This window comes from Canis lupus, chromosome 25, assembly GCF_048164855.1.
Source record: "Canis lupus baileyi chromosome 25, mCanLup2.hap1, whole genome shotgun sequence".
NCBI classification, from domain to species: Eukaryota; Metazoa; Chordata; class Mammalia; order Carnivora; family Canidae; genus Canis; species Canis lupus.
The window spans coordinates 18,832,804-18,845,977 of NC_132862.1; the positions used below are offsets into that span (position 1 = coordinate 18,832,804).

General features: G+C 33.4%; 1 protein-coding gene across 1 annotated transcript in view; it reads left to right on the top strand.

Moving 5' to 3' along the window:
- ERGIC2 (ERGIC and golgi 2) overlaps positions 1-13,174 on the top strand; it is a 37,734-nt gene that overhangs the window by 18,115 nt on the left and 6,445 nt on the right. Inside the window, exons 6-10 of the mRNA XM_072798483.1 lie at positions 1,319-1,359; positions 3,993-4,094; positions 5,162-5,257; positions 9,714-9,769; positions 11,045-11,143. Of these exons, the coding sequence (XP_072654584.1) occupies positions 1,319-1,359; positions 3,993-4,094; positions 5,162-5,257; positions 9,714-9,769; positions 11,045-11,143 (394 nt within the window). The remainder of the gene's footprint in view (positions 1-1,318; positions 1,360-3,992; positions 4,095-5,161; positions 5,258-9,713; positions 9,770-11,044; positions 11,144-13,174) is intronic.

Genomic DNA, 13,174 nt, shown 5'->3' on the forward strand with positions numbered 1-13,174 from the left:
GAGATTTTCCCATTTTGATTAAAAACTGAGGATTTTGTAGAGAGTAGAAGGTTAGGGCCTGATTATGGAAGAATAATTAATTTTGCTAAATTTAAAAAGTAGAATCAGGGATCCCTGGGTGGCGCAGCGGTTTGGCGCCTGCCTTTGGCTCAGGGCGCGATCCTGGAGACCCGGGATCGAATCCCATGTCGGGCTCCCGGTGCATGGAGCCTGCTTCTCCCTCTGCCTGTGTCTCTGCCTCTCTCTCTCTCTCTCTCTCCGTGTGACTATCATAAAAATAAATAAATAAATAAATAAAAATAAAAATAAAAAGTAGAATCAATATATACTTTCTTATGAATTGCCTTTATAAAAATCAAGTCTTCGTTATTGCAAACTTAAATTGTAGATCTTGCCACACACCATGAAAAGCTTGCATATTTCCCTCTTATCCTACAAGCTACCTCTTCTGACTTCAAATTGATGAAGATAGTGCTTAAATTTCTTGAACTATTCCTTATTGATTAGTACATTTGGGAATTACTGTGCCATTGCTTAACTTGTTTAAAAAATTACTGATTTCACGGTGCCTGGCTGGCTCATTTGGAAGAGCATGTGATTCTTGATCTTGGGATCATGAGTTTGAGCCCCATGTCAATGTAGAGATTACTTAAATAAATCTTTTTTAAAAAATGTTGATTTTTTTTTTAAAGAAATGACTTTTTTTTTTAAGATTTTATTTATTTATTCATAGAGACAGAGAATGAGAGGCAGAGACACAGGCAGAGGGAGAAGCAGGCTCCATGCAGAGAGCCTGACGTGGGACTCGATCCCGGGTCTCCAGGATCATGCCCTGGGCTGCAGGTGGCGCTAAACCGCTGAGCCACTGGGACTGCCCAAAAATGTTGATTTTATCATGGTATTTTTCCCAGCAAAAAAAAAAAAAAAAAAAAAAAGACTTTGGATGCTAAGATCCTATAGTTGAGCTTTATGTTTTTCTTTTTTGAAATCTTTCATGCATGTGTCATTTAAATGATTTCAAGTCCTAACATACCATTTTGTGCTTATGTCAGATTGCCAACTTGCAGTCATTCCTATAAATGTGGATAACTGTAATACAAAAATATTTGTGATTAGTAGAACTTCTTTATATTGGCTTTGAGTAAGAATATACTACATTTTTTAGCTTACTTATAGAAGATTAAATGTATATCATGAATATTTGTTTTTATGAACATTATAAATTTGTTTCTTGCTCAGAAGAAAGAATTTTAAATTATGATATACAAGCTAAGAGAAATTGACAGTGCTAGTGATTATGTTTTTTCCTTTATTTCAGGCAATATTTGATCTTTCACCACAGCAGAAAGAGTGGCAAAGGTAATAAGCTAACAAAGTATTGTGCTCCATAGAAATCTAGATCATGTTCTCCTGCTTTATCTATTGTGAATTGTTCATAGATGAATATTTCTCAAGGCAGTTTTTGGGATGAAATATTAGCAGAATATAGTATTTAATCTTTATAATTTTAAACATTTTTATCAGATCTTAGGAAAGTCATGTATAATCTTTTCTCTAATGCACTTTGAATCACAAATACATTTTAATTTTCATTTAAAATTTTATTAACTATTTAAAAATTCATAAAGCAATATATGATCATTAAAATTCAATTTGAATAGAAAAGATATGAAGTAAAGGATATAAATTAAAAGTGAAAGCCTCTGACTAGCAGTAGCAACCAGTTAAATTTCTTGTGTCACCTTCTAGAAACTCTGATCATTTATAATTTTCCGTATGTTTGCATATTTGCTTATGTTACTTTTTTTCTGAATACAAATAGGATCATTCCATACATTTGTTCTAGAATTTGCTTTTTCTCCACCTAACCTGATATTTTGGACATCTTCCCATTTCACTACGTATAGTATTCTTTTTATGGATAAACTTTAGTTTATTAAATTAGATCCTTATTAGTGGGCATTTAGATTGTTGGCAGGATTCTAATATTAAAAACAATGCTCAATGAAAATTCTTGAACTTAATTCCTTATGTACTGGTCAGAATGTGTGTGTGTGTGTGTGCGTAGTTTCTAGAAATGAAACTTCTCTTTCAGGGGATATTTAACATTTTGATAAATTCTATCACAAAAAATTCTAACTATGTGAGGTGATACTTATTGTAGTCATCATTTTGCAATATATACATATGTCAAATCATAAGTTGTACACTAAAACTTAGCGTGATATGTCAATTATATCAATAAAACTGGGAAAAAAGACATTTTGATAGATGATACCAAAGTATCTTCATTTGTGGTCCAAAACTATGTGAGAGTACTTATTTATATACAATCTCACCAACAGTGGGTATACTGTTTTTATTGTTGCCAATTCTGTGGATGAAAATGGTATTATACCAGTTTAATTAGCATTTCTTTATGAATCACTTGAATATCTTTGTGGATTTTTTTTCCCCATTTGTATTCCTTTTTGTGTGAAACTGCTCATTTATGCCATATGCCCATTTTGCTTTGTTGTTGTTTATTTCCTTTATAATTTTAAATAATTTCCAGTCTATGTATTGGTACTTATGAAGGCTTTACCTAATTTAAGATTATTGCAAAAATTTTTTTTTACCCATTTTTTTTTTTCTTCCTAGTCCCTAAGTACATTTCACAGGCCTTTCTCTTTTAATTTCCACTTTCTCCATCTGGGGAGAGTTTTAAATTAAGTTTAAAATTAAATGTAGTTGAACAAAAGAACGGAATATTAAGTATTTCTGGGCTTCTAGAGCTTTTAGTAGAAAGCCATTCAGAGATGAAATACATTACTTCAATCCAAAAATATTAAAATGAGAAGCCTTTTTTCATCTGGAATTTTATTCAGTGTTCCAGACTAGTAATACGTGGGAGCAGAGATTGTGTTTATACTATTAAAATGATGGCTGTTTTCCATCATAGTTGAGTTTTTTTACATATAAGCTTAGATATTGGTATATTTGAGACAGAAGTTATATGTGTGCACGCGCGCACACACACACGGTTTGCTGCCATCAACCTCTTTTACCACTGCCTAGCTCTAAAACTAGACTCTGGAAATACAGGACACACACAAATAGAAACTTACAATTCCTCTTAGCATTAGGTCCAAAGATTTTAAGCCTTTAGACATGTAAATCTGAAGATGAGACCGTGTAAATCTGAAGATGCTTATATTCTTTTTAAAAAGTATAGGTAGAGTATAATATTTTGTTCAGAATGGTCTTGTCATATAGACTAACGTTTAGATTTCTTTGGAAAAGGAGACACGAGGTAATATTAAATGGCACTATGGCCTATTTTGTAATGAGGATTAGATGCTTGTGGAAGGGGTTTATACCCAAGTAATCTCCCACTTAAATCCACCAAATCTGTTGTACTTGTCTTACTTTTTGTATCTGTAATACTTTATTCAATACCTGATAAAAAGTAAGAATTTTGTAATAGCTGCATGCATGCATGCATGAAAGATGGGTTTAGATACTCAGGTGAACAGAAGCTCCTTCTTTTTTTTATATATATATATATTTTTTAATTTTTATTTATTTATGATAGTCACAGAGAGAGAGAGAGAGAGAGAGAGAGAGAGGCAGAGACATAGGCAGAGGGAGGAGCAGGCTCCATGCACCAGGAGCCCAACGTGGGATTTGATCCCGGGTCTCCAGGATCGCGCCCTGGGCCAAAGGCAGGCACCAAACCGTTGCGCCACCCAGGGATCCCAGAAGCTCCTTCTTAATGACCCTGACTGCATAGCCATTATCAGTGAAGTTAGACATGCTAATGGACCTCAACTATTAATCCTTCAACCACCCTACCATTTTTTCTTCTTTTAAGGAAATGACCAAAGAAAACTTGATACTTTGTTTTAGAATAAAGTCCTATAATAATACGTCAGCTAACACTTTGTAAAAAGTGTTGGCTTTCTTGTTACCTTACTGTATTTCAAACTATTGCTTATTTATGTTGTATTTAGGATGCTGCAGCTGATTCAGAGTAGACTGCAGGAAGAACATTCACTTCAAGACGTGATATTTAAAAGTGCTTTTAAAAGTGCATCAACAGCACTTCCACCAAGGTGAGATGTAATTTTTAAATATACAGCTATTTATTATGACATAATTTTAGTATTGGTTTAGTTCTCTGAATCTCATATTTCTTAGAGAAAATGTAATCATTCCATATTAAGAAGATTTCTTTTTACTATTAAATTTATAGCCTGTGATATTGATCAGGAGTATCACAAATAATACTTCATTTTCATTTCATTTTTCTCTTAATGTGTGTATGTTATACTTCCATATAAAATTATATTAGATTTTAAGAACAAATTAATTGCATTTAGCATTATTTTATAAGGATTTATAAATATTTGTTAGGAATTTTATGGTTTTTTTTTTAGAATTCTGATTTTTGTTTTGTTTTTTTCAAGATTTTATTTATTCCTGAGAGACTGAGAGAGAGGCAGAGATATAGACAGAGGTAGAAGCAGGCTCCCTGTGGGGAGCCCAATGTGGGACTCGATCCCAAGATGGCAGGATCACACCCCGTGCTGAAGGCAGACACTCAACCACTGAGCTACCCAGCATCCCAGGAATTTTGTGTTCTTATTTCACTTTTTTCTCTTCTATAGGTTAGAATAGGTGATATTTAGAAATGCTATAATCATGAAAATGATTGTTTAAATTTAAAACTATAGAGAGGTTTTACATTTGCTTAGGATGAAAGTGTCATTGTCTGAACTTAGATGACATGTCCTTCCCTCATTCTTACTTGTCTTTCTCTGTCCCCTAAAGTGTCAGACAGATTACAAAACTTTGTTTTTATTGGACTAATTCTTTTAAGCTTTCCTCTAAATGGCCTTAATCCTGATAGGAAGAACCATGGAATTTTAGATTTGTGTAAATATGATATATGTCTGTGTATATACATATATATATAATTATATAATATTTTCCCATTTTGTAGGTGTATGAGCTTTTATAAATGTGTAGACTTGAAAAAACTTCTGTACTACTTTTGACATTTAGAACATTACCTAAAAATCAATTTTTAGGGATGTTGTTTTCCCTCTACAAATTTTCCTATCACAGAATGGTGACTATATTAAGTGTATTGTAAGTAATTCTTCCTCTCATGTAACAGGGAAGATGATTCATCACAGCCTCCAGATGCTTGCAGAATTCGTGGTCATCTCTATGTCAATAAAGTCGCGGGGAATTTTCACATAACTGTGGGCAAGTATGTTCTTTTCACTTACTGAAAATACTTTAGACAAGTTGGCAGCTTGGTTTAAGAGTAAATTCTTTGCTAATCAAATAATATGTAACTACTACAGGGCTGCTTAAAATGTTGTGTATCTGTGTTTTTGATATTTTGAGACTTGTGTGCTGGGCTTTGATCTCAGGATAGAGAAGACTGCTAACTTTAACAACTACTTCAAAACAAAAGTAAACAGTTATGACACAATTTATACATTAAAGTAAATGAGCTGCAGGTTGATAGAAATCAAAACCTAATTTGCTAAGTTTTAGTAGCCAGGCAGCTCTTACCTAGACATTTCATTAATTTGTTCTTGTTGCAGATGCTATCAGGTTTTTGTTTTGTTTTTCCTTTTGATAATCATCATCAAAATGTAATCCTTGATTAATTTGAGGTATTTTGATGTAGTTAGAAATTTGTAGTGCCTGAGATAAAGTAGGTAAAAGTTAGGGAAAAATATAAGACCACCTACCTTCATGAGCAGCACTCAGCAGAGAAACTGTCATGTGATATGAACACTTGGTAAATTTCTGAGTAAGTAAATGATTCTCTGACTCTCTTCCTTTCTCCCCGCCTCCCTCCTTCCCTTCCCTCTCCATCCATCTGGAGTTGCAGAGCTAAACAATTCTTCATTGTAAAAGACATTTTTTGAGAGCTTGCTATGGGCATACCAGATACTAAGATGAAACCATGAAGAAAAGAGGGTTTTTGCCTTTATGTTGCTGACATTCTGTGAGAGAATCCAAACTTTGAACAGTAAAATTACACTAATAATTATTTAATTATAGTTGTATTGAAGCTGTATAGCAGAAGTACAGCCAATAAAAAACTGTATAACAGGGTATCTGATTTACCTGGCACATTAGCAGAGGCTTTATTGAGGAGAACCTTTGAATACTAGTGAATGATTAGGAATTTTATATATAAAGGTGAAAGGGCATCCAGACTGAGGGAAAGGCCACGAAGAAGGAAATAATCATTGCTGGAATTTTTGTTGTTGTTGTTGTTAAATATAGAGATAAATAGCGTAAGTCTTTTATGTAAAATTATTTCAGTGTTTACAGCGATCAGATCAAACATTTGTCTTTGTTGTCCCATTCATGTTTTGTTGTTTTCTTACTGTTGCCAGGATTGATTCTATGGCTGGGAACCTTAGAATTTCTTGGTATCATGCAGACAATAGATAATAGTTGGCTCAAAGAAGTTTAGAAGATTTTATTATACCTGTGGATGTAAATGATATCCTACTCCCAAACTAACTGAAAGAAGGAACTTTGACTATTATGTTATAAACCTCTATACTATGGCCTTAATTCCCAGTTTCACTTCTTTCTCCATGTGATAACTCATGCCATGAATAAGAGAAGCCAGATGGAAAAGTATTTGGTTCATATCTTGTCCTCATCATCTCTGGGATATCTTATAAACCCACTCCTAAGTTTGGTATTATGTTTACCAAGTTCAATATTTATTTTTTTGAAGATCTCATGTTACCTCTAAGATACAGTATCATTCTCAGCTGTAACATAAAGGAGAAATAAAAAGAACATGATTTGTTACATAATATGTATTTCAATATTCAGATGTTTGAGCATGAGTACCTTAGGTAAGGTAATGGAGTAGCCAGATGCCTGCTGCTGCATGTAGAATCATCAGATATACATCAGTCGCATATGCAAAATGAAACCTGTATTGGCCATTCAAATATCATGAATGGTATTTCTATTGATGCCGAACAACTCTGTAATACTGCAAACAAAAAAAGTATACTATTCCCTCCATTTCCTAGGAAATTGAATATATATTAAAACTACAACAAAGTCTTTTGTGTAACTAAATTCTAGACTCAGATGATTATTCATAGGTTTTTCACCTACATGAATGCCACTTAGAGTGTTTGGAAGTCATGCAAGATGTTGGACAATATTTTTGAGTGTGAAACTGTCACTGTGTTTGCAGGATGCCTTGCTTCCCTAGCTGCTGTTCACTACGGGTGGATAGTGACTCCTCCCCAATAATTGTGACAACCCAAAATGCCTCCTTCTAGCAATTCTCCTTCAAAACAGTCTTTCCTTTACTGAAAATTACGTGGAACAATATATCATAACACATGAAAAATACATGACATTCAGGTTTCAGTGTCCAAAAATAAAGTTTTACTGGAACACAGTCATGTTTGTTTGTTTGCATCTGGCTACTTGTACACTACAATACCAGGATTGAGTAACTGTGGCAGACTGTATATGACTCATCACTTTGTACTGCTACTTGGTGCACTACAAATTACAACAAATTATAACAGTTAAAACTCCACAGTGTTACAGATTCCTTGTGAATTGGTGTACCACAACATTTTATTTCTTTATTGTATTACTCTGTCAGAAAAGAAAAAGAAATAAGGGTTTCAAATGTACTTTTAAGGCACAGTGGAGTGTGGATTATTTTGTCAAATTTGACTTCCAAACATCATGTTTATTATGCAGTGACACCATAGCTGTGCTAAAAGGATATAGGATATGTAAATATAACCAGACTAAACACTCCTTACAACATTACTAACTCTCAGGAAGATTAAAAAATTTAAAGGGAATATCCAAGCACAAGCAGAATTTCTTCATAAAAATAAAAAATGAAACTGAGACTGTGACCAAAGTTGATAGACGCATGACTCATTGTTTAGCTAAGAAACGAAAGCCACTTACCGGCAGCTTGATGAGATTGTCTTTGCACCAATCAGAGAAATGCATCTCGGAAAAATAAATTTGCTTTGGAGAATTAGCTTTTTGGTGAGAAAAGTGCCCTAGCAGCTGAGGATAGTGAGAGCAGTGTCCAACATTCAATTCAAAAGCAAGGCAGGTGATAACTGAGTGGGTTTCCTTAGCTCTTGCTGAGTGAATGGAAGTTACCAATATTGCTTGTTGTTTTTTTGAGGAGTGTGAGTTTGATTTGATTAAATAGCCTGCGTGGAATAACTATAGATAAAAATATTTTTAAAGAAATTGAGAGAACATTGGTGTGTTGCTGGTGGTAAATATGTATGAAGCAGAAAAAGGCTTGTGTGGGTAAATTCTCAAGGCTTGTGAAAATGTAAGGTGTTTAAAACCTTGTGGTTATGCGTTATATCAGCAGTACTTCACAGAACATATTTGAATCTATCATGTATTGAACTGGTAGTGATGGTGAACTTCATTTGCTCTCACGGACTTAATATTGTCATTTCCATGAACTTTTGTAAGAAAAAAAGGCTGAATATATTAACTTGCCCTACTACACAGCACCTTGACAACTTAGCAGTTGTCTAGTTTTTTGTGATTTTCTTTTAAGCTTAGGGCTGAGATTGAAATTTTTCTGAATAAGGAAACTACTGTCATTTTTATCGAACACTGAACAGGTTTGGAAGTTAAGTTTGGTGCAGACTGGATAATGTTTCTTCATGAATTTAGCCTAAAGTTATAAGACAAAAACAGTATTTCTATATGAAACTTAACATTATGGTAGAGTTATTTCAGTGGTAAGTAATGTCTAATGATTTTAAGTGTTATTTCTTGCTTTCCATGCTTGGATAGGCTGCACAGTCAAAAGTAAGACGAGAAGCAATATCTGCATTCTTATACTTGTATATATTTTCCAACCTCAAACTATACTTCCTGAAGGGTTTTCAGACCTTGATGCAGGTGCAAAGGAAATTTCCACATTTTGAAATCCATTTAACTATTCACTTGAGGAAATTCTACTTTAGATTGCAAATGAATGAATGAATGAAGGAATGAATGAATGAATAAATAAATAAATAAATAAATAAATAAGTAGCTAGCTAGCTAGCAAGTGACCAATCTGTGTTATGTAACCATACACCAAAGGAAATACCACGAGAGGAACCTCATACAGTTCTATCCAAGCAAATGAATATACTCAGTTAAAAGATATGCCCATGGATTAATATTTTCAAAGATAAAATATGTAAAATATTCTAGAGCTTCATAACAGATAAATTTTTGTGATCAGTTTTGAAAATAGGGAACATGAACCAACCCTCCCTTGTTAAGGGAAATGTTATCTCCCAGCAAAAATACCTGAACTATATCAAAAAAGTACTCAGTTATTACTATTATATTTTGAATGTCATTATGAGAAGTTTGAAAAATTTTCTCTCTTCTTATATAACTGCCTACATAATATTTTCAGTTTTGCATCTTGGCCCACAAAAGCCTAAAATACTTACTGTCTGGCACTTCACAGAAACAGTTTGGCAGCCCCCAGTTTATTACATGGGCTGAAATGAGTAGACTTAACCTACTTAAAATCATAGGACAAATATGTTTTTATTTTACATTAAGGCAGGTATGTAACTTAGGAAAGATCCCCTTTCTGGTTTTAATTAGTTATATATATATATTTAGGTATTATTACTTTAATATTTTTTTCCTCTTTTCAGGGCAATTCCACATCCCCGAGGTCATGCACATTTGGCAGCACTTGTCAACCATGACTGTAAGCAGTTTCTGAAATTTTTTCCATGAAGAGGTCATTGAAAAAAGTGTTGTGTGTGGGGTTTTGTTTCATTTTGCTTTGAGTGCACATGCGAGGTAGGGCTTTCAGAGTGGGCTGTTGGCAAAATGGATATCCAAAGGAGAAAATAAATGAATAGATTTATTGACTAATCCATTTTCTCTTATCCTTAAACTACTTGTCTTTATTTATTCATAGCTCAGAAGTTGCTAGGGTTAGGGAGCAGAGCCTTGGTGTGCTTTATATCACTTTGTACACATCTCTGCTAATTTTTATGGCTAATGAAAGGCCTATATATTTCAAGCTTATTTCAGTGTACATCTGCACACATGCATATATAAAAATTAGTCAAGTTAGTTTAGTGTAATGATTGTCATAAAACTTGGTTTTTAAAGTCCTTTTTGGAGGGCACCTGGATGGCTCAGTCAAGCAACTGCCTTCGTTCAGGTCATGATCCCAGGGTCCTGGGATTCAGCCCCCTGCCTGTGCTCTCTCTCTCTCAAATAAATAATAACATCTTTAAAAAAACAAACAAAAAAAGGTCTTCTTTAGAGAACAAAAAAAAGTAATGAATTCCATAAAACGTGAGTTTGTCACATTTAGCAATGGTAATTATTAAAAATATATTGATCAATGGGTTTCACTATTTGACTACATAGACATCATTCCAGTTCTAACAATCCTGTTACTATATAATGATTTGTCAAGGAAAGCCATTATTATTATTATTATTATTATTATTATTATTACTGGTTATCAGGATTAGATGTACTATTTTATAGAGGTTAATTTGTACGTTATGAAATTTGAGATATAACATTTTATTAGAATGTACTTACTGTTATACATTTAATTCCACATATTTATATGCATTTTCTCAAAATAAAGGTTTTTTTTTTTTTTTAATTTTTAAGGTATTTATTTATTTATTTATGATAGTCACAGAGAGAGAGAGAGAGAGAGAGAGAGAGAGAGGCAGAGACACAGGCAGAGGGAGAAGCAGGCTCCATGCACCGGGAGCCCGACGTGGGATTCGATCCCGGGTCTCCAGGATCGCGCCCTGGGCCAAAGGCAGGCGCCAAACCGCTGCGCCATCCAGGGATCCCTCAAAATAAAGAAGTTTTAAGTACTATATTATACCTATAGATTTTGAGATATTTTCATTTGAGATTGGGTAAGAATGTGAACCAGTATGTAACATATAGTTTTGAATAATTTAATTTCTATACTTAATTTGTTTTATTTTATTCCTCTTAGCTTACAACTTTTCTCACAGAATAGATCATTTGTCTTTTGGAGAGGTTGTTCCAGGAATTATTAATCCTTTGGATGGAACTGAAAAAATTGCTGTAGATCGTAAGTATTTAATAATTACTGTTGGAATTTGCATGCAGGCAATTGCTTTTATAACTTTAATATTAACACATTTTTAATAACCCTCTTGTGACAAATAAAGAGGTAAATATTTAAGTAGATTAACTGGTTGATAATTTTATGTGGAAATGTATATATAGAGAGAATTTCCTACTAGTGGATAAAATTTATGTATTACAAAATGAGCCATAAGAACAAAAGAAATTATAGAGTTAGAAGTAAGCAGGAGAAAAAAGACATAAAAAAATTAAGCAGAAAAAAATAGAGTTTGAAAGCTCTCGAAATATATGAAAGGTTAATGTGTTAATCGGGCTGAACTGCTTTCTCATATGCACTAAAGAAAGTTTCAACATTATAAGTATTTTTTTCTTTGTATAGATTTAAAGTTCTAAAATGCATATTTACCATTTTATTTTATTTTATTTTTATATTTACCATTTTAGAATCATCTTTGGGGAATTTTACAGACATCAGAAATCTAGAGTTATTCTAGAATAGCTTGGTTATTAACATAGTCAGAAGTAGTACATTATAGCATAGATAGCTTCTATTACTGTTTTAACCTTCTATTCCATTTAAAATTTTGGTTTATCCAAATATGGATGGATTATTTTCTTAATTTTATAACAAGTAATCTATCTTGTGTTTCTTGAAGGTTTTTGATTGCTTTTCCCTTTACTAAAATAGTCCTACTGTATGACATGTTCCCCCTATAAGACCTTTTAAGGACATGTAAAGCTTCCTGTGCTACTAGGAATTCTAGCTTTTGCAAAACTAATTAAGGATTTCATTTTTTATTAATTAAAATAATTTATTAATATTCTTTTCCGTATTTTTACTCTTTTAGCATAGCTTATAATCAGATACATCAAAGATGTTTTACTTAGAATACTGAGTTACATTCCTTTTTTTTTTTTTTAATGATTTTATTTATTTATTCATGAAAGATACTTAGAGAGAGAGGCAGAGACATATAGGCAGAGGGAGAAGCAGGCTCCCTACAGGGAGCCCCATGCAGGACTCGATCCTGGAACCCTGGGATCACACCCTGAGCCAAAGGCAGACACTCAACCACTGAACCACCCAGGTGTCCCCTGAGTTACATTCCTAAGTATTTTATGTTTGTACAGAATTGCTTCACTTAGAGAAACCTGAATATTCTACATTTGGAAATGTGTTAGTAGAAGCATTCTGAGAGAATCATAAGCTTTATTCAGTACATAATCTCATCTTTATGTGTACGTTCATTGTATACAGAAATACATATGAGGCAATCATTGAAAACATGTTGGTTAATACTTTGTTTCAGGATGCTAAAATTACTTCAAATTTTTGTATAGAAACAGTTCTAAATATAAACACATTAATTTTCAAAAGGCTCTTTTTGAATTTACTTGTCCCTAAATTCATAAAGACTAAGAGATATTTAGAGTTATGTTATAAAATGTCACTAGATGAGTGTCAGTAGGTTATTCAAAGCTTTAAAGTAGGTGTACTCTTCTCCTTACTAATATATATCTTATTGGGCTTCTTTTTTTAAAAAAAGGAAAATCAGCATTACAGATCTGTTGTGTCAGGTAACCACTCCCTCCTTTATGTTGCCCCAGAAGTTTTGAGGGGATTACGTAGTACTTATATCTTTTTTTTTTTAAAGATTTTATTATTTATTTATTTATTTATTCATGAGAGACACAGAGCGAGGCAGAGACACAGGCAGAGGGAGGAGCAGGGCCCTGGGCTGAAGGCGGCGCTAAACCGCTGAGTCACCCGGGCTGCCCCATAGTACTTATATCTTGAATGCTGTACTACCAATTTCGATAGACCCACTCCTTTGGAACAATTTGTGGCTTGCAACAAAATTTCATTCAACATCGTCTGCTGCCCCCTCCCCGCTTTCCCCAACCTGGCCATTAAATTATTTAACAAGTTTATAGACTTTTCTTGAATTAACATTGACAAATAGGTCTTTAGTAGTTCTCTGACCACAGCTTAAATGCTTTCCAGTTTTTCTGG